Here is a 22,992-nt window from a genome sequence, read left to right as displayed (position 1 = left end):
TCTATGGTTTCCACATCCTTCCTATGGAGAGGCGACCAGAACTGAGCATAGTACTCCAAATGGGGTCTGAGTAGGGTCCTATATAGCTGCAACATTACCTCTCGGCTCCTAAACTCAATCCCATGATTGATGAAGGCCAATGCATCATATGCCACACTGCCAAGAGTTTTACCATTATTCTGTCATCATATTTGACCTACCAAAATGAACAAATTGTGCTGCACGATTCTAGGTAGGTTAAATGACAAACAGTGCTGTAGTTTGGCCATTGGGTTTGTTTCTGTATCGGGGCATTACAGGCTGATATCTACTCACATCTCTATCCCTATGCCAGGATCTTGTGCTCCACTTCTTCCTGAATGGGGAAACTGCATTGAACAGTAATTTGCTGTGTAACAGTAATTTGCTGTGTAACAGAATATTATAGTCGATAAAACCCTGGTTGAATCATCAGGCTGAAAGGATGGAACTTGGTCCCAAGATTCAGTATTTAGTTTAATCTAATTCACCCAACAAATGCTGAACCAAGTGCATCACTATGGTTTTGTAATTGCGTGTGCTGTGGTTAAAGCTGCTCATGAGATGGTGCGGCACACCACATTTGAAGTATATTTGCTCAGATCGTTGAGTGTCTGTGGAGGAGAGCAAAATCCACTTACAAGAAATCTGCAGCATGCTTGGGACTGTCTGTTATAGCAGTGCAAGGTGCATTAAAAAAAATTGTATATCCCTTCCTTTCCAGCCAATGAGATCTTGATGTGTGGCCTTTGCTATATTGTTGGTATGTTTTATGTAACATCATGTGGTCAGCTGTAGTTTAAGAGCTCACTGCTAACACTGAATAAATTAGGAAGTACTCCACTTCCATTCCTCATGAGGACAGCATTAAAACTTCAGCTCTGCAGTGACTTAAACAGAGCTGTTCACACACCCTCACCATCTCTCAATGTGCAGCAAGAGGGAGGAGGCTTGCTCTCCCATGCTACTATCTCAGTTGTACTGAGTGTTATTAGTATTATATCTTCCTGCAGGACATGTATTAAGATGTTGAAATATTTTGTAAAGTTTCAAATTCTTCAGAACAGACAATACTATTAGGACTTGGGAATACTGTATTTAGAGCAAAAGCAGGAATGAGCCAGGTAGAACTTAATATAGGGAAGAGTGAGCTATTCGTTAAGATCACAGACCTCTGCCACTTTCCACAACTTGCCTAGCATCCCTCAATCTCCTTAATGTTCCAAATTCTGTTGACCTCAGTCTTGACTATACTGAGTCAACACAGCTTTCTTGGATAGTGAATAGCAAAAAAATTTCCACGCCATATCTGAAATTTCTATTTTCTAGTGAACCTGTTATTTTGAGGCAGTATCCCTGTTGGACAAGGGACACTTATTGTAAGCACCATTTCTAGCCTTCAAAGATCTGAAAGATTTGCTTGTTTTTCAGTGAGATTCTCTCTCATTTTCCCTAAAATATGAAAGGTCTCAGCCCAAACCTTAGGCTCTATTCCTCTCCATAGATGCTGCATGACCTGCTGAGTTCCTCCAGTCTTTTGTATGTAACACAGATGAATTTACTTCTTTGAGAACTGTTATTATTAAGTAAATGCCTTATAATCTGGAACGTTCCACTTACCATTTAAAATGTATCTTATCTCAGGTACCCTAATATATCCTGTGAGATACTGACAGCCGACGTGACTCAGGTTAATGATGCCTTGGGCGAGGACGAGTCGCTGTTGAGCCGCCTCTATGCCTTTCTGCAGAATGACAATGTTCTTAATCCTCTTTTGGCAAGTTTCTTCAGTAAAGTGATGGGCATCCTCATCAACAGAAAGAGTGAGCAGGTAGGTCACTGGATTTTTCTGTCCAAGGTTGTCATGTTCCAAAGTTGTGTGCAGGAAACTGCAGGGCTGGAAAATTATATTGTGCGTGAACAGGTAGGTCACTAAGTTTTCTTTCCAAAATCTTTATTTATATAATTTATTTATTTGTTCAGTGATACAGTGCGGAACAGGCCTTTCTGGCCCAACAAGGCACCTCCCAGTGACCCCCATATTTAAACCTAGCCCAATCACAGGGCAACTTACAGGAGGAAACCAGAGCATATGTTTATGGGGAGGCGTACAAACTTCTTACTGATAGTGTCAGAATTGAACTCCAAGCACTGATACCCCAAGGTGTAATAGCATCATGTGAACGGCTACTACGGTGCCATGGTGCCCATCTGGTCCCAATTGTGTGCAGGAAGCTGCAGGGTTGGAAGATATTATATCCAGATTATAAATCTACTATGGTTTGTATCTTCCTTGCAGCAGTTGTATCAAGATGATGAAATCTTTTATAGTTTCAAATTCATCAGGGTAGTTGACACATAGAACGAAGGAGCATCTGAAACAAAAGCAGGAGGGGAGCCAAATGGAACTTTATATGGGGAAGTGTGAGCCATCAGTAAGATCACAGCCCTCAGTGCCACTTTACAGCTCTTTCCCAACATCTCCCCCATTTTTTACTTAACCCTCAATATTGACAGAATGTGCCATATTCTTTTGACCTCAGTCTAGACTAGTGGTCACCAAGCTTTTTAAGCCCAAGATCTCCTACCTCGGCCTTAGTAAAAGGCAAGATTGACTCCACATCAATTACCGTAGTTACGCGCATGCGCACCCGGGCAGAAAAGACCGGAAGTAAAACCCCGCAATCCGGAAGTAGAAATAATACATAAACACTGGGGATACCCACCCTTTTTTTTTGGATAATATTCTTGCGGACCAGCCGACAGGGGCGCGGGGGGGGGTGGGTGTTAAACACGAATGGAATACAGCAATACTGGAAGCAGGTTCCTTATGTTCAGTCTGTTCTAGTTTTCTTGGCTCTCGGCTTCTGTCCTGCTTGCTCATGTTTTTTCCGCTGAGAAAACTCAGCGGGTTCATCTTTAAATGCTGGGTGCTTGGACTCGGGGTACTGAAGCAGTTTTGAGACATTGCCTCATTAGACAGTCTCTAGGCCCAAACTCAGCCTCCCGCTGCCTGCCCGCCGCCAGATGCCTTGGCTAGGTGTGGCTGGTCGTGGGTGGGGTGAGAGGACAAGGTCAGGGCCGGAGGTCCCCGTGCCGGGGCCGCTGCGGTCACAGTCCGGAGAGCGCGGCCAACTGAGCGGGGAATGCAACAGAGCGCCCACCCGCCCCCCCTTGTAGGATCTATCGGCTGACAAATGTTTGTTTCAGTAGATCGCAGCGCGGTAGCTGCTCTGATACTTACGAAACGCTGAGTCCAAATTAGGTCATCTGCGAATATTTTAGCACTGGGTTGCTGTCCAAGTTGCATGCCATCTTGGACAATGACTCCTACCCACTCCATAATGTACTGGTTAGGCAGAGACTCATTCCACTGAGCGGCATAGGAAGTCATTCCTCCCTGAGGCCATCAAACTTTACAACTCTTCCCTCGGAGTGTCAGACACCCTGAGCCAATAGGCTGGTCCTGGACTTATTTCCACTTGGCATGATTAACTTATTATTATTTAATTATTTATGGTTTTATATTGCTATATTTCTTCACTATTCTTGGTGCGGCTGTAATGAAGCCCAATTTCCCTCGGTATCAATTAAGTATGTCTGTCTGTTCCCCACGAACATTTGGTGTGCTAAACAGGTTCAGAGGCAGCGCTCCAGGCCAGTAACGACGGCAACTGGTGATCCCTGGTGCGAAGGTATCACTGCGTTTAGTCGCCTGATGACCTTGCGTGGGTTCAAGTTCAACAGTGAGCGTGACAGGGAATGAGGAAAAGCGCAGCTGACTCATATTGTTTAATGAATTACATTGTGATTATATATATATATATATATATATATATTATATATACATTCATATAGTGAATTACACTGTGTAGTGTGGGAGAGCTATATGCATGTGCACTGGGCAGAAAGAACGGAACTAAAACCCCGCAACCCGGAAACAATCTCTCAACAGTATTTGTCTGTTTATTTTTCTTTTTTTTTCGGGATCAGCTGGGAAAGTCTCAAAGATTGACTAGTTGATCATGATCGATGGGTTGGTGACCACTAGTCTAGACTACACTAAATGACTAGGCTTCCACAGCTCTCTTGGGTAGTGAATTGCAAAACTTTGCCATACTGTGGTTGAAATTTCTCTTTTCCTGCAAACCTGTTAATTTGTAGGAGTGTCCCTGTCTTAAGATAAGGTCAGCAAAAGTTCTTTGCATTGTCTTTAGGGTAGTGTTTATGGGGAGGTTCTGAGCTGCAGGTTGGCAAGCAGCAGAATGATGGGTGGGAGAGGCTGTGAGTGAGAATATAAACAGCAGAATTTGTGATGAGACAAGATTACTGACAGGTGGATGGTGAAAGTCTTGCCACAAGATGGAAGTAGTCTTCTGTGGAAAGAGCAGTTGTTCTCTGTAATGCAGAACCATGGAAGCTATATGTATACCAATTTGGTTTTCTGTTGTTGCTTGTGATTATATTTAAAAAATACTTTGGCATTACTAGTATGGACTAGTATAGACCACATGAGTACAGATACTTGACAACGAGAAGTTGAAGCTGCAAAGGTTTCAGAGAAAGATCAGTTGAACTGGGGTGGCCGGTGGCATAGTGGTTAGTGTAGCACTATCACAGTGCCATCAACCCAGGGTCAGTTCTGCCACTGTCTGTAAGGAGCTTGTACGTGACTGTGTGGTGCTCCACCCAGCTCCTCTGGGTGCTCCAGTTTCCTCCCACATACCAAAGAAGTGCGAGTTTGTAGTTTAATTGGTCACATGGGTGTAAGGGTGTAATTGGACAGCACAGGCTCATTGAGTCAGAGGGGGCTGTTACCATGTTGTATCTCTAAGTGAACTAAATGCAAAAAATCTGAGGAAGACTTTCACTTTAGTTGGAAATAGTCACCCCATCTTCACAAGAGGATAAATGCTTATAGGTTCAGGGTGGGAGCAATGCAAGCTCAAATCAAAGGGAGACAAAAACTTCTGGCTCATTTTTCTCTCCTCCTCATCACCCTCCTGAGGTTCATATTGGCCTTTGTTAAAACGGGGTGGGGGTGGGGGCAACGTTTTAAAACTATTTTTCAACCAACCAAACCTGATTCTGCGATGTTCAACCTTTAGAGAGAAAATTCTGTGCCTCATATTCATATATTCTCTGAGATATGAACTGGAACATAATGTTGCAGTCGTACAAAACTCTGGTTAAGCTACACGCTCACACAGAGACACACCTAGAACATAATGCCAGAGTAAAATGGAGGAGTCCTAGACAGTAACTTCATTTAAGAGTTCAAAGTTCAAGCTCAAAGTAAAGTTATTATCAAAGTACATATATGTCATCAAATACAACCTTGTGATTTGTTTTGTTGTGGGCATACTTAGTAAATACAAGAAACTCAATAGAATCAATGAGAAAACAAGACTAACAAACAATCAATCTGCAAAGGGCATCAAACTGCAAATATAAAGAGAATAAATAAATAAATATGGGCCAAGTGAAGTTGATTAAGAGACATTTTCAAAGGCAAGGTGTAGAAAGATTCAGTCCAATGGAAACAAATGAAGTTAGGATTTGGTGCATGAAGGGCCATATAACTTCTGATGCCTGGCGAAAAGTTGGTTTTATTGCTCAGTATTTTGGTATCATGCCACCTAATGCTGTTGCTCTTTTATGTATTTTCAGTAGACTGGGTTGGAGATGTGGCTAACCTCAGTGAGCTGGGAATTATGGTTACATTTGGCAGATTGTGACAATCATCTAGTTGGGGAAATTACTGTATGAAAGGGCAAACAGCAATTTAATCAAAATCATGAATCTGGATTAGAAAATATTAAATAATAATAATTAGTATTTCACTTGATGAATGAGAGTTACTGTTTATCAGTAAAAGCAACATCTGCCAACGTCAGTAAACGCCATATGCATTTACGTGTATTAGGAATTTGCTGTGGTGTGTTGGCGTGACATGCAACTACAATGAACATTGAAAAATTATAAAGAATAATTTTAAAATAAAGTTAGAAGTAAGGATATGGAATAAAATGTGTTTAAATAAATAAGTATCATCATGTGAGTGAGTGAGGCCTCCTTCAATCAGGGCCTACCATAGATGTTGTGTCCTAGCTGTCTAGATGCACATATCCGGGTAGTACGATTTAGAGAACAAGTTGTTGCTCATGTAGCAAGCTCCCCCTCCACATAGGACTGCCTTAGGGACTCCAGCTCTGGATTTTTCCCTCGGAGTTTACCCCTGAAGCCTTCCCCATGAGTGGGTAATGCTGCAAGGCAGCAGAGGGTTGAGATCAGAGTTTTCCTTCTAGAGGAGTTGCTAACTACAGCTGACGAGCCCCATCTGCCCAAAGCAACTGGTTTTAAGGCCCCAGTAACCCGCCTTTGCCCCTTCTCCTATGTATGATGCACCATCAATAACTCTCGGAGACGTGAGGCGAGATAGGCTTTTATTAGCTGGAAGAAAGCACTGTCAGCAGCAAGAGACCATCACACAACATACTGGAGACTGAGGGAGGAGCAGTGCCTCCAATCGCCTTTATACAGGGGTCTGTGGGAGGAGCCACAGGAGCAGGCAGCGGGGGGGGGGGGGGGGTGTCCAGACAGGTATATGTAGTTCACCACACAGTAGAAATGGTTCTGCTACGCTTAGTAGTTAAGTCATACACGAAAGTCAGAAGCTGGACTTGGTTATCAGAGGCTATTTGAGGCACATGCCATTGTGAGCATTCAATAGGTAGTGGGAATTTATCCCCATCACCACCCATTGTTATAACAACCTTAAGAAACCTATCAGCATGTACTTACAATGTAAACAACATTATAAAAACGTGAAATTCTGCAAATGCTGGAAATCCCAAGTCAGGCAGCATCTGTGGAAATGCAGCATCTGTCAACGTCAAGACCCTTCTTCAGGTCCAGTCTTGATGAAGGTCTCAGCCGAAAACATCGCCTGTTTAATCTTTTCCATAGATGCTGCCTGACCCGCAGAGTTCTCCAGCATTTTGTGAACATTAAAAGTGGTTTGCAGTGGTAATAGATGAGGGATGAGGCTGGGGGGATCTAACTAGAAAGTTTAACCCATCTGAAATGTTTAGCATTCCTTTCAACTGTACACATTTATTCTTCTGTCTGGGTATTTTTAGAATAGGATTAACAACTCTCTTAACCTGACAGGATTGCATTGGTGCACAGTGTGACAACACCTGAGGGGAAAATGGTCTTTATTCTTGTCTTTAATGTGAGTCACATCATCCTGGGTCGTTACTGCACCATAGTAACATATTATTTCTAGATTGAGACGTGGGCTTAATGGGAAACAGAAGAAAACAGGCTTAAAAGTCATCTTTTCAATTAAGTGTTGGTGTTGGTTCACGAGGGATTTACACTTTTTGTTTATTTAGCAATGCAGCATACAGTAGCCCCTTGCGGTCCTATGAGCCACACCGCCCCACAACCCTACTACCCCAAAGAAGCCTAACCTAATCATAGGACAGTTAACCTACCTGCTATGTCATTGGAGTGCGGGCGGAAACCAGAGCTGTCAGGAAAACCCATGTATTCCACGGGGAGGACTACGAACAGTGCTGGAGTTGAACTCCCGAATGCCCAGAACTCTAACATCATCGTGTGAATCGCTGTGCTACTGTGGCACCTTTTTGTTAAGTGGCAAATTTGGAATTCTTATATTTTGTTCCCACCTCCAGGCCATTATTTACTGCGAGTTCACAGTAGTTACTGAATATGAACCTTTTGCAAAATGTGTACATTAAATTCATTTATAAGGTTGCGGTAAGTCAAATCAGCATTAACGTAATTTTACTGTGGGAGGCGAGGGAGGAGATTGCTGAGCCTCTGGCGATGATCTTTGCATCATCAATGGGGACGGGAGAGGTTCCAGAGGATTGGAGGGTTGCAAATGTTGTTCCTTTATTCAAGAAAGGGAGTAGAGATAGCCCAGGAAATTATAGACCAGTGAGTCTTACCTTAGTGGTTGGTAAGTTGATGGAGAAGATCCTGACAGGCAGGATTTATGAACATTTGGAGAGGTATAGATAGATAGATACTTTATTCATCCCCATGGGGAAATTCAACTTTTTTTCCAATGTCCCATGCACTTGTTGTAGCAAAACTACTTACATACAATACTTAAACTCAGTAAAAAAATATGATATGCATCTAAATCACTATCTCAAAAAGCATTAATAATAGCTTTTAAAAAGTTCTTAAGTCCTGCCGGTAGAATTATAAAGCCTAATGGCATTGGGGAGTATTGACCTCTTCATCCTGTCTGAGGAGCATTGCATCGATAGTAACCTGTCGCTGAAACTGCTTCTCTGTCTCTGGATGGTGCTATGTAGAGGATGTTCAGAGTTATCCATAATTGACCGTAGCCTACTCAGCGCCCTTCGCTCAGCTACCGATGTTAAACTCTCCAGTACTTTGCCCACGACAGAGCCCGCCTTCCTTACCAGCTTATTAAGACGTGAGGCGTCCCTCTTCTTAATGCTTCCTCCCCAACACGCTACCACAAAGAAGAGGGCGCTCTCCACAACTGACCTATAGAACATCTTCAGCATCTCACTACAGACATTGAATGACGCCAACCTTCTTAGGAAGTACAGTCGACTCTGTGCCTTCCTGCACAAGGCATCTGTGTTGGCAGTCCAGTCTAGCTTCTCGTCTAACTGTACTCCCAGATACTTGTAGGTCTTAACCTGCTCCACACATTCTCCATTAATGATCACTGGCTCCATATGAGGCCTAGATCTCCTAAAGTCCACCACCATCTCCTTGGTCTTGGTGATATTGAGACGCAGGTAGTTTGAGTTGCACCATATCACAAAGTCCTGTATCAGTTTCCTATACTCCTCCTCCTGATTAGGAGTAGTCAACATGGCTTTGTCAAGGGCAGGTCGTGCCTTACGAGCCTGATTGAATTTTTTGAGGATGCGACTAAACACATTGATGAAGGAAGAGCAGTAGACGTAGGGTATATGTATTTCAGCAAGGCATTTGATAAGATACCCTATGCAAGGCTTACTGAGAAAATAAAGAGGCATGGGATCCAAGGGGACATTGCTTTGTGGATCCAGAACTGGCTTGCCCACAGAAGGCAAAGAGTGGTTGTAGACGGGTCATATTCTGCATGGAGGTCGGTCACCAGTGGGGTGCCTCAGTGATCTGTTCTAGGACCCTTAGTCTTTGTGATTTTTATAAATGACCTGAATGAGGAGGTGGAGGATTGAGTTAGTAAATTTGCTGATGACACAAAGGTTGGGGGTGTTGTGGATAGTGTGGATGGCTGTCAGAGGTTACAGCAGGACATTGATAGGATGCAAAACTGGGCTGAGAAGTGGCAGATGGAATTCAACCCAGATAAGTGTGAAGTGGTTCATTTTGGTAGGTCAAATACGATGGCAGAATATAGTATTAATGGTAAGACTCTTGGCAGTGTGGAGGATCAGAGGGTTCTTGGGGTCCGAGTCCATAGGACACTCGCAGGTTGACTCTGTGGTTAACACAAAGTACACTGCAGGTGCTGGGGTCAAACTAACATGTATAACAAGCTGGAGGAACTCAGCAGGTCGGGCAGCATCCATGGAAACAAGCAGTCAATGTTTTGGGCCGAGACCCTTCGTCAGGACTGAAGAGGGAGGGTGCAGGGGCCCTATAAAGAAGGTGGGAAGGAGAAGGCTGGTAGGTGCCAGGTGAAAAACCAGTAAGAGGAAAGATCAAGGGGTGGGGGAGGGGAGGGGAAGCAGGGAAGTGATAGGCGCAAAAGTTGAAGAAGGAATGTAAGTGGAAAGCACTATGGGTAGTAGAAGAAGGTAGAATCATGAGAGAGGTGATAGGGAGCTGGAGGAGGAGACAGAGTGAAACTGGGTGGGGGAGGGAATTACCAGAAGTTGGAGAATTCAGTGTTCATGCCAAGGGGCTGGAGACTACCCAGACGGTAGATGAGGTGTTGCTCCTCCAACCTGAGTTTGGCCTCATCATGGCAGTAGAGGAGGCCATGTATGGACATCTCCGAATGGGAATGTGAAGCAGAGTTGAAGTGGGTGGCAACAGGGAGATCCTGTCTGTTGTTGCAGACGGAGCGGAGGTGCTCGACGAAGTGGTCCTCCAATCTGCGTCAGGTCTCACCGATGTAGAGGAGGCTGCACCGGGAGCGCTGGATGCAATAGGTGACCCCAACATACTCACAAGTGAAGTGTTGCCTCACCTGGAAGGACTGTTTGGGGCCCTGAATGGTAGTAAGAGAGGAGGTGTAGGGACAGGTGTAGCAGTTAACGCTTGCAGGGATAAGTGCTAGGTGGCAGATCTGTGGGGAGGGACGTGTGGACCAGGGAGTCGCGGAGGGAGCGATCCCTGTGGAAAGCAGAGAGGGGTAGAGAGGGAAAGATGTGCTTAGTGGTGTGGTCCTGTTGAAGGTGGCGGAAGGTGCAGAGGATAATGTGCTGGATCCGGAGGCTGGTGGGGTGGTAGGTAAGAACGAGGGGAACTCGGTCCCTGTTGTGGTAACGGGAGGATGGGGTGAGGGCAGAGATGCGGGTGAGGGCATCATTGTGACTGTGTGGTTAAGAAGGCATACGGTGTATTGGCCTTCATCAATCGTAGAATTGAATTTAGGAGCCGAGAGGTAATGTTGCAGCTATATAGGACCCTGGTCAGACCCCACTTGGAGTACTATGCTCAGTTCTGGTCGCCTCACTACAGGAAGGATGTGGAAGCCATAGAAAGGGTGCAGAGGAGATTTACAAGGATGTTGCCTGGATTGAGCAGTTTGCCTTATGAGAATAGGTTGAGTGAACTCAGCCTTTTCTCCTTGGAGCGACGGTGGATGAGAAGTGACCTGATAGAGGTGTATAAGATGATGAGAGGCATTGATTGTGTGGATAGTCAGAGGCTTTTTCCCAGGGCTGAAATGATTGCCACAAAAGGACACAGGTTTAAGGTGCTGGGGAGTAGGTACAGAGGAGATATCAGGGGTAAGTTTTTTACTCAGAGAATGGTGAATGCATGGAACAGGCTGCTGGCAATGGTGGTGGTGATATGATAGGGTTTTTTTTAAGAGGCTTTTGGATAGGTACGTGGAGCTTAGTAAGATAGAGGGCTATAGATAAGCCTGGTAATTTCTAAGGTAGGGACATGCTCGGCACAACTTTGTGGGCCGAAGGGCCTGTTTGGTGCTGTAGTTTTCTATGTTTCTATAATTTTAGTATTTAAATTTGTAATTTTCAATTGTAACCCGTTGAATCACAGTCTATTTATCTATTTGACTTGTGTTGAATTTAAATAAAATCTGAATCACCAGAATGCTAGAGGAACTCAGCAGGTCAAGCAGCATCTATGGAGAGGAATAAATAGTTGATGTTTTTGGTCAAACCCTTCATCAGGAAATCTCTCAGCCCAAAATGTCGACTTTTTATATTCCTCTCCACAGATGCTGCCTAGCCTGCTGAGTTCTGCCAGCATTTATACACTACTCTGCATTTCCAGGATCTGCAGAATCTCTTGTGTTTCTGAATCTGGTTAGGTTCAAATCTGTTGCAATATGAAAATTAGTAAAGTGAAAGCTGGACCCTATTGTGATGGCTGTTGTGTTTAAAGTGTAAATAAATGTTATTTTGACCCTAACTAAAATTATAATGCATTACTTTCCTTGGCAGATAGTGGATTTTCTACGGAAAAAGGATGATTTTGTAGGCTTGCTGTTGAAACACATAGGAACTTCGGCTATTATGGACCTCCTACTCCGGCTTCTTACGTGCGTGGAGCAGCCCAACCTCAGGCAGGACGTTTTGAATGTAAGTGGATTTATGTTCTGGTGTCCGTGCTGTTTTCAGTGCCTCAAGCAGCATTCCACTGCATTTGGGACCGGATGTTAATGCAACACTTTTCCTGAATGGGTTCATGGGATTGCAAATTTTGCCTCCTGCTCTTTGTGGCATTTTGCTTTGAATGTCACAGTCCTCAAGAAACTCTGGGCATGAAAAATAAAAATTGAAAAATGTGGGAAATGCTCAGTAGGTCCAATGAGAGACAAATTTTTAAGGTTTTGTGTTGATGGTTTTCATTACAACTGAAACATACCAGATATATATAACGGGTGTTTAAGTACTTACGGAACAGAGAAGGAAGGACTGTGATAGGGACAGAATAAATGATAAAAGATAAGCAAATGTGGTTGGGGAAAAAGTGAAGGAACAAGAGCTGGGTCTGGAGGAGATGCAAGTAGAAATGGCTGAGTTGTTTTCACCACCTTGTCTTAAAATATGGGAGGTAATTGCAATCTGAAGTCATTAAACTTGGATGTTAAGTGTGGAACACTGTAAAATTCATCATAAACAGATGATTTCTTTGAGCTGCTGTTAAACTTTGTTGGAACAATGTAGGAGGTAGAGAAAAAAGGAAAATATGGTCAGGGTGGTGTAGAGAATTAAAATAGTAAATGACTAAAGATCACGGTCATGATTGTGAGCTAAATGGAGAGGTTGGTAAAGTACCTCCCAGTCTGGGTGTTTTCTCCCTGATCTAGAATAGACTCTAGTTTATGGCTTACTAAATTGAAAAGGCACAAATAAATTATCCTTTCATCTGGAGGGAGTGCTTGGTACCAGGAATGGGGAGTTGGAGGGGTTTGTCCATGCAAGTGAAACTTTAAATAAAGAGGTGATTTGGATGGCGAAGTTGTCACAGTTAGTCAGGCTGCTGCTTTACCTCATTATCGTTCTGGGGTTTGGTCTTAACCAAATGTGGCACGGCAGCATAAGGGTTAGCACTGCTCCTTGCAGCATGAGTTGTAAGATCGGGGTTCGATTCCTGCTGCTGTCTCAGGAGTCTGTCTGTTCTCCCTGTGACTGTGTCGATTGCACGTTCCAAAGATATGAGTTGGGGTTAGTAAGTTTTGTGTGTGCTTTGTTGGCACTGAAAGTGTTGCGATACTTGTGGGCTGCCCATTACCATCCTTGCTGATTTGATATGACACAAATGATGCTCTTACTGTGCTTTGTCATACACATGACAAATAAATTGATCTTTAATTTATTAATGGATGTTGTCTGTGTAGAGTTTGACTGTTCTGTCGGCTTTCCTTTAAATTAGCTCTGCTTTCTTCTCACATTATAAAGGTAGGTTAGTTCCTATGACAAATTGTGTGTAGTTTGTAAGCGAATTGTAGAATCTGTCAAATTTTGACTTGTCAGTGCAGAGTACTTGCTGCTATTGTTCAGCAGCCCGGTCCCTGTGTTTTTGTGTGTAGGTGAGTCTCTTGGCTTTGTTTTCTCCTTGGAGGAATGTTTTTTTTTGGCAACAGTGTTTCTGACAAGACTTCTCCAGACTAGAGAGAGGTGTGCATGGTTCCAGTGGCTTCTGTGAGCTCAGAGCTGATAGCCCTGCTGGACTTATTCTGATTTAGAAGAGACATAAGTTTGATGTATCTCTTGTCTGCTACACTTTGTTTCCATGCACTGCATTTCTGGTCCTCAACCTTGCTCATAATTTTGTGCTTCAGAAGAGCTTGGACAGCACATCTTGAAACTCCTGTCTGCCAGGAAATTTCCACTTGGGAGAGATCTTGCTGATGCAGGATAATTATCTTACGTCTGGTTGCTATGCTTTCTCTTGCCATGGTGTAAGAATTGATTTAAAAGTTAAACTATCATGTCTGCTACAACCTCACCTTTTAGTTGTCCTTCGTCCAGTTTGATTCTTTCTACACCAGTTTCTATGTCATTTAATCATTTTAGTTCATTCAGCTCATTATGTCACTGATCATTAGCACCTGTCCGTTATCTTTGTTTAATCATACACTGGGCTATTTATCTACAGTTTATAATCAGTGTTTGAAAAGTCATCTTTTACTTAATATGTTATTTTAACAAAATACAGAAGATTCTCTAACATTAAAATTTTTGGAAAATGAATGTTTGGAGAACTAATTAGTTCTTTTCTAACACACTCATGCAGAAAGCAAAAAATAAACATCTAGAACAAAATTTATATATAAAAATCTGGTGCCTAAAACCTGCACAGTACGGTAGTTGCAGTAGCATCGTAGGCACATCAAATCAGATACACAATATTCACAAGAAAAATATAAATTAACAGCATAAATTATACAAATTATTCAAGAAAGTACACAGCAAACAAGTTGTCCAATGTGCAAAGTGGCCATGGTGTTGCTATAATGAGTGATTAGGAACAGCATTTTTGTGAGACTCCTTTGAACCTTCTCCACTTTCAGCACTTTCTTTTTAAGATGAGGGGCCCAAAACTGCTCTCAATACTCCAAGTGAGGCCTCACCAGTGCTTTATAAAGTCTCAACATTACGTTCTTGCTTTTATATTCTCGTCCTCTTGAAATGAATTCTTACATCATATTTGCCTTTGGCACAACGATTCCCCAGTCCCTTTGCACCTCAGTTTTTTGCATTTTCTGTCCATTTAGAAAATAGAATATTTATCTGGGGAAAAGGGAGGTTATCTGAATTACAACAAGTGTAACAGAGAGGGGAATAGGAGAATTGAATGGGAGTGGGAGGAAGCTAGTGTGGAAATTAATAGGTTTATCACAGCCAGTGATCACCAGGAATAAGTTAAGCAAGTGAACAATGGCAAAGTAGTTGTTCCTTTTGGCTGGGCAAGCTAATTATTATGAATGGTGTATGGAATGTTGCTCAAAGTCTGCTGGTATCCCTTGTAACAGTGTACTTATACATAGAAAGGAAACTCTCCAGTGGAGTGAACATCACAGAGGAGTCTCTTGGACCACCAAGACCTCCTTGATATGAGTTTAAAGAGAGCAGATCTGCCCCAAAAGCTGCTGGTAAATGAGCACATACATGACAGTATGGTACACTAGCTGCAACAAGATCGACCAAAAAACACTTCAATGAGTGATCAGAACCGTACAGAACATCATTGGGCCATGACTACCAGATATGGAAACCATCTACAACACACGCTATCTACAGTGGGCTCACAACATTGTGATGGATTCATCCCACCCCGGTAATCACCTGTTCAATCTCCTTCTGTCTGGTAGATCAGAAACATCTCTGCACAGACATCCAGACTTTTCCCCAGGGCTGTCGTGTAACTGAACAATGCCCCATTTTAAAGTGGTGTGTTTTTTAGAATTCAGTTGTAATTTAGATGTCTCAGTAACTCAGACGTTATTTTAAATTGAGCCATTGCGTTTTTAGGAATGGAGCTGTTTTACACTAAATGGAGTAGCACTGTAATCTCACTGTCCTGATCGCTGAGTTTGGTAAAATCTTTGCTGACGTTTTGGCTCCAGTCGAGAATCCATCATCAGTGCACACTTGATGGAGTTAAATCCTCAGAATGCCAACTTGTAGACTCCTCTGGGGCCCAACTTGATATTGATTAGATGTCGTGATCTGGTTAGTTGGTTCAAAACACTGAGCAGTGCTAACTAACTAAAGTATGCATAGCTCTGGTCTCTGCACTTTAGAATGCATGTGATTGCGCTGGAGTGAGTGCAGGATTTTGCTTGAATTGGAGGTTTTAAGATAGGGGGAAAGATTGTATTGCCTACCTTGGAGGGAAGAAAGATGAGGGCTAACCTGACGTCTCGAATAATTCTTGTGTCTTACACTGTACTGCAGCTGCAAAACAACAGCTTTCAACAACATATGTCAGTAATAATAAACTTGACTCTGATTTTAACAGAAGTATATAAGATTATGAGAGGCATAGGTAGGCTAGACAGTCAAAATCTTATTCCTACAGTAGCAGTATCAAAAACAAAAAGACAGGTTTAAGGAGAGGAAGGAACTTTAAAAGGGTTCTGAGGGATAAATATTTTACAAAGTGATTGACATCTAGAGTATGTCAGAGGGTCTAGTGGGATCAGACAAAACCACTACATTTTAGAAACATTTAGACATTCAAATAGGCAAGACATAGAAGGTTATGAACCGAATGCAGACAAAACGACATTAATGTAGCTGGCAAAATGTTTGGCATGGACGTAGTGATCAAAGGGCCTGTTTCTCTGCTGTACATCTGATCTTAAAAGTTGACTGAGGTGTACGTCATTTATACAAACATAAAACTCATACAGGAATGCTGAAATGCCAGTCTCTATAGGCGTGTCTTTGAGGAATCTTTGTATTTGACAACATTAAATACTGAATCAAAATTTAATTGATTTACCTTAACATATAGTCAAATTAAATAGAATTATTTACTATAAGCTGATCTATGTTTCCTTGAGCTTTTCTATTTTGTGATATGGAATGTATTGTCAGACAATGTGGTTGAAGCTAATTAAGTTAAAATTGTTATAATGAATTAGATATTCCTTCTAGAAAATAATAATAATAAGTAGTATTATTACTTCAGTCATCCCTTTTTCGCCCTTCCTGCTCTGCAACTCAAATCTTCTTTGATCTCTAGCTTTCCCTAATTTTGATTGTAGGTGATTTACAATACCTGTAACATTAACTGTTTTCCTCTCTCCTCAAGTGCTACCTGGCCTGATTATTTCCAGAGTTTCTATCTGGCTTTCCCCTTCCCACTCCCCACTAGTTTTTCATTGTAATAAAGATTGACTAAAACTACTAGTTTTATTATTGTACAAGCTCTGTTATACTCTCCCTTCCATTAATATGTGGTGAGGATTATGAGACTGTGAGGAGATTGCAGGGTGTGTTTTTATGGGTCCTTCAGAGGGGTTAGCAGAGGCATGATGGTTTCTTCGCTAGCTTCAATTCTCTAGATAGAAGCCGCCAATGAGGAAAATATATAGCTTCAAGCCTAGACTACATCACTAATGAAGCAAGCTTTCCCATGGGTTATCTAGAGAGGTGAATGTACTTTGATTCTGTGCCAAGAGCTACATTTATTCTTCATCTCTAACCACTTTTGTGTTCCAACAGTGGCTAAACGAGGAGAAAATTATCCAGAGACTCATTGAGATGATCCACCATTCCAAAGATGAGGATGTAAGTGCCAGCATTGCATACAATCCAGGAAATGTAGAATAAGTTCACTGGCTAATTCATTCAATTGACCAGCCTCGTGCTGAGTTTCTGTTAATTTGCACAGTGCATTTTACTGCTAAGTCCATTATCTTGTCAATATTTTTTGAAGAGAAAAATATTATCGATATATTTAGCTTCCTGTTTGACTAGAAATTGATCTTGCATGAGGTGTAGTTTGTCTCAAAGCCTGGCATTCACCCAAGCTTGAAGATAGCCTTCAAACTGTAAGTTCTGCAGTTAGGATACAGTCATTGCAAATAGCTTAAAGAAAGCTTTTTTTGTACAACTTTTTTTAATCTAAAGTTGCTAGAACATGCAAATCAGTAAAATGAAGACTAATGATTCTGGATATTGTTACGAACCCCGTAACTGGGTCACTTACCAGCAAAGATAGAGAGGTCCGTTGAAGTCTGATGATACGATTTTTAACAGTATTTATTAGTAAAAATACACAAAAGTAATGTCAATGCAAATATACAGATAATATACGTCGTCAATACTAAATCTAAAAGTGCGGGTATAATAATGATCAATAAGAAATAAGCTCTATCGTTGTCTAGGGGATAATGTATTGTCTGATGGAAATATAAAAGTCACTCAGTTCATGCAGGCTGCAGCCTTTGGGGACCGCTGGGTTTTGCAATGGTTGGAGAGAGAAAGGGATTTGGAGAAAAACTTGCCGATTCCTTTTATGATTTTGACCTGTCGGAGCCTCGTTAGTGTGGCCGTTCACTTGTGGCCTGTCCTTTAGCTAAGCCGTTCTTCAGTGGCGAGCCCGCCAATCCCAGGCAAGGGAAGGACGCACACGAGCCCCCCACCGGCTGTCGCTATTAAACGCTGTCACGGGATTTCTAGCGTTTCTCCTGGTGCGTCTAAAGGGGTTGTTCCCCAGACCCTCTTTTATCCTTACTCACGGGGTCTCAGATGTCAATCAGGTTGGGATGATGCAATCCCTCAACCAGCCCACTCTGGTCGTTCCCTGAGGGGCTTCAATGAATAGTACAGTACTCAATACACAGTTCCGTCTCCAAGAGACAATAGCCGTTATCAATGGTTTTGTTTCGCTGAGGCCAGGACACATTCCAAACCTTGTGGATTCTCTCTCATTTCCTGGGTCCCAGACCCGAATTAATAGCGATCTTGCGATTCTCAAAAAGGAGGGGGCGACTTTGTACCCTTCAGCCCCTCAGAGTTGTGGCACATTCGTAACAATATAATTCTGGAGTGAAGCTACCAGTGTGAAATATTATAACGATGTGAGGTTCACATGCTCAAGCCTCGTGTAAATGGGTTATTTATTTATTTAGAGATCTGGCAGGGACCAGGACCTTCTGGCTCAGTGAGACATACTGACCAGCAGCCCACTTATTTATCCCTAGCCTAAACTTGGGACAATTAGCCTACCACCCGGTATGTCTTTGGACTGTGGGAGGACGCCAGAGTACCCAGAGATATTCTGTGCTGTCACAGGGAGAACATACAGAGGGCATAGGAATGGAACTCCGATGCCCTGAGCTGTAATAGCATTCCACTAACTGTGAATTAGTTAAAATAATTTACTCAAAGATCTAGGTTTATTCTGCAGCATTCAGATAGTGCAGGGAACCAGTATAAGTTTTTGAGCAGGTTTCTGCTTAACTGAACAGAATGTCTGCATTCACTAATGAAAGGTTATTACTTGGTTGATGTATGGTGGAATTTTAATGTACTAGAGCAACAGGATAAGCCTTGATGGGCAGTGAACCCCCTCGATTATATGGTCGAAAGTTAAAGGCTCACTCAGGGAAGTAGTATTCTGTTGAAAGTGCTTTCTTTTGACCAATACATCAAGTGTTATTTCCACTGCACATAAATAATCCCATGATATTATTTCAAAAAAGCTTCAGCACTTCTGCAAAGAAATGACTTTCATATTTATAGTGCTTTTCATAATCCTTAGACATCCTAAAATGTTTGGAAGCCAGTAGAGAACTTTGAAGTGTTATCCCTGTACAGCCAGCCCTCCTTTCAAAACAATGACATGGGATCATTTGGGTGCATGTGAAAGAGTAGATGAAACTCGGTCAGATTCTGAAGTGCCACATACCCTATACACTCCACTGTATTTTTGTGCTTGTTATTGAAATCCTAGGATATATTTTTTTGTTCAGTTAACATTACAAAATCCGTTATTTGGTCACCATTGTTTATCAACCTTGCAGTGCAAACTAGCTGCTGTATTTCCTATGTTGGAAGTAACACCATGTTCAAAGTAAATTTATTATCAAAGTACATTAATGTCACTATATACTACGCTGAGAGTCATTTTATTGTGAGTGTTCACAGTAGGACAAAGAAACACAATAGAATCAATGAAAAACGTGCAAAAGAACAAATTATGCAAATACAAAAATAAAAAGTAATAAATATCGAGAACGTGAATTAACTATAAAAGTGTTTTGCTTGTGAACACCATTAATTTAAATGTTTCATGTTTCTGTGAGCTGATTTCAGCCAGCTCAACACAGACAAAATCAAGTGCTAAGCGTATTTTATCAGTCAGGAAACTTGATACAAACCATTATGATTAAATCAATCATTTGCACAGGATTTAGTGACCTAAAAGTGTATTGGTGCAATCCCCACTTGTCAAGAAATATCTTTTCCAAAAGTTAGGTGCCACGGTAGTGTAGCGGTTAGTGTGACATTCTTCAGCTTTGGACATTACGGAGTTTTGAGTTCAATTCTGGTGTAGCCTGTAAGGTGCTTGTACATTCTGCCGATCAACTGCCTGGGTTTCCTCCTAGTGGTCCACATTCCTCCCACAGTCCAAAGACATGCTGGTTAGTAGGTTAATTGGTCATTGTAAATTGTCCTGTGATCAGGTTGGTACCGACTTCTACCTGGCCGAGGCACAGCAACAACTCTCTGATACCTCCTCTCATTTACCCCTTGATCATGACCCCACTAAGGAGCACCAGGCCACTGTCTCCTATACCATCACCAACCTTATCAGCTCTGGGGATCTCCCATCCACTGCCACCAACCTCATGGTTCCCACACCCTGCACTTCCCATTTCTACCTCCTACCCAAGATCCACAAACCTGCCTGTCCAGGTAGACCTATTGTCTCAGCTTGCTCCTGCCCCACCAAACTCATTTCTGTATACCTTGACACTGTCTTATCACCCCTTGTTCAATCTCTTCCCACCTATGTTCGTGACACTTTCCATGCTTTGAATTTTTCCAATGATTTTAAGTTCCCTGGCCCCTACCACCTTATTTTCACCGTGGACGTCCAGTCCCTATATACCCCCATCCCCCACCTGGACGGTCTCGAAGCTCTTCGCTTCTTTTTGGATTCCAGACCTAACCAATTCCCCTCTACCACCACTCTCCTCCGTCTAGCGGAATTAGTTCTTACTCCCAATAATTTCTCCTTTGGCTCCTCCCACTTCCTCCAAACTAAGGGTGTAGCTATGGGCACCCGTATGGGTCCCAGTTATGCCTGCTTTTTTGTTGGCTTTGTGGAACAGTCCATGTTCTAAGTCTATATGGGTATCCGTCCCCCTCTTTTCCTTCGCTACATCGACGACTGCATTGGCGCTGCCTCCTGCACGCATGCTGAGCTCGTCGACTTCATTAACTTTGCCTTCAACTTTCACCCTGCCCTCAAATTTACCTGGTCCATTTCCGACACCTCCCTCCCCTTTCTTGATCTTTCATCTCTGGAGATGATATCTACTATAAGCCTACAGACTCTCACAGCTACCTAGACTATTCCTCTTCCACCCTGTCTCTTGGAAAAATGCTATCCCCTTCTCACAATTCCTCCGTCTCTGCTGCATCTGCTCTCAGGATGAGGCTTTTCATTCCAGGATGAAGGAGATGTCTTCCTTTTTTAAATAAAGGGGCTTCCCTTCTTCCACCATCAACTCTGCTCTAAAATGCATCTCTCCCATTTCCTGCACATCTGCCCTCACCCCATCCGCCTGCCACCCCACTTGGGATAGGGTTCCCCTTGTCCTCACCTACTACCCCACCAGCCTCCAGGTTCAACGTATAATTCTCCGTAACTTCCACCACCTCCAACGGGATCCCACTACCAAGCACATCTTTCCCTCCCCCCATCTTTCTGCTTTCCGCAGGGATTGCTCCCTATGCAACTCCCTTGTCCACTCGTCCCCCCCCCCCCCCCCCCCCATCCCTTCCCACCGATCTCCCTCCTGGCACTTATCCTTGTAAGCAGAACAAGTGCTACACCTGCCCTTACACTTCCTCCCTCACCACCATTCAGGACCCCAAACAGTCCTTCCAGGTGAGGCAACACTTCACCTGTGAGTCGGCTGGTGTGGTATACTGTGTCCGGTGCTCCCAGTGTGGCCTTTTATATATTGGTGAGACCTGACGCAGACTGGGAGACCGTTTCGCTGAACACCTACGCTCTGACCGCCAGAGAAAGCAGGATCTCCCAGTGGCCACACATTTTAATTCCACGTCCCATTCCCATTCTGATATGTCTATCCATGGCCTCCTCTACTGTCAAAATGAATCCAAACTCAGGTTGGAGAAACAACGCCTTATATACTGGCTGGGTAGCCTCCAACCTGATGGCATGAACTTTGACTTCTCTAACTTCCGTTAATGCCCCTCCCCCCCTTCTTACCCCATCCCTGACACATTTAGTTGTTTGTTGTTTTTTTCTCTCTTTCTCTGCCCATCACTCTGCCTGTTCTCCATCTTCCTCTGGTGCTCCCCTCCCCCTTTCTTTCTCCCGAGGCCTCCCGTCCCATGATCCTTTCCCTTCTCCAGCTCTGTATCACTTTTCCCAATCACCTTTCCAGCTCTTAGCTTCATCCCACCCCCTCCGGTCTTCTTCTAACATTTTGCATTTCCCCCTCCCCCCACTACTTTCAAATCTCTTACTATCTTTCCTTTCAGTTAGTCCTGACGAAGGGTCTCGGCCCGAAACGTTGACAGTGCTTCTCGTTATAGATGCTGCCTGGCCTGCTGTGTTCCACCAGCATTTTGTGTGTGTTGTTGGTATTAAATTTGTGGGTTGCTCGGCAGTACAACTTGTAGAGCCGGAAGGGCCTTTTCTGTGCTGTATTACTAAATAAATAAAACATTAGCTGAGGCCCATGCATGTATCGGAGTGACAATTTTGTAAAGAGAAATGTCTTTCTTTCATCTGCTGAAATGCCATGAACAAATATACTTCAGTTCTTTGTAGGTTTACTACCTCTAGCCAAATCTTCCTCCTACAGTCTAGGGAAAATAAAGTGTTGGATAGATTTGACTGCTGATACTTTGTTCAAAGGCCTGAAATCTGAAAATCAAAGGCTAACCTGCAGGTGTCATCTTGGCAGCAGATATGTATCTCCAATTTGCAATGCACATTTTCACTTTGGGGAAAAAGTACTTCATTTGTTTCTTGATCTGTAATTCTATAAATGGTATCTACTGATTTATCATATTTTATTTTCCTTCCAGCATCCTGGTTGCACTGGGATACAAGATAATTATCATGTTAACTTAATGCATTGTTTAATTAATTTGAGAGTAGGAGATTGGTTTGTTCAGAGAGATAAGAGCTACGTCATTTAAGACTGAAATCCCAATGAAGTAACACCCTTGAGTTGGCCACAGCTTCAAGATCTCTCTACAGATTTGAGTATAATGCTCATTTTCTGTGCTGAAGTAACAGCAATTTCTCTAACTTATGATGTTTTCTCTTCCTCCCTTTCTCTCTCTATCCCTCTCACCCCTATCCCTTTGCCTCACCTCCCCATCAGCTTCCTCTAGTGGAGTGGTCACAAAAGGCAAGATTGAATCCAAATCGATTAGTTACACACATGCGCACCGGGGCAGAAAAGTCCGGAAGTAAAACCCCGCAACCTGGAAGTAGAAATAATGTATAAACACCAGGGGTCACCACCCTTTTTTTGCACCGTGGACCGGTTTAATATTGACAGTATTCTTG

The 22,992-nt window shown here is 42.9% G+C and overlaps 1 protein-coding gene across 3 annotated transcripts in view; it reads left to right on the top strand.

Annotated features, from left to right (window-relative positions):
- LOC140719226 (serine/threonine-protein phosphatase 6 regulatory subunit 3-like) overlaps positions 1-22,992 on the top strand; it is a 214,264-nt gene that overhangs the window by 77,082 nt on the left and 114,190 nt on the right. For all 3 annotated transcript variants that reach the window (XM_073033683.1, XM_073033682.1, XM_073033684.1), the window contains exons 3-5: positions 1,663-1,849; positions 11,688-11,825; positions 16,926-16,991. In XM_073033683.1, coding sequence (XP_072889784.1) covers positions 1,663-1,849; positions 11,688-11,825; positions 16,926-16,991 — 391 coding nt within the window. The remainder of the gene's footprint in view (positions 1-1,662; positions 1,850-11,687; positions 11,826-16,925; positions 16,992-22,992) is intronic.

The sequence above is a fragment of the Hemitrygon akajei genome, chromosome 31 (genome assembly GCF_048418815.1).
Source record: "Hemitrygon akajei chromosome 31, sHemAka1.3, whole genome shotgun sequence".
In the NCBI taxonomy this organism is placed as follows: domain Eukaryota; kingdom Metazoa; phylum Chordata; class Chondrichthyes; order Myliobatiformes; family Dasyatidae; genus Hemitrygon; species Hemitrygon akajei.
The sequence above is the reverse complement of the archived record's forward strand: the minus strand, read 5'-3'. Positions and strand labels throughout refer to the sequence as shown.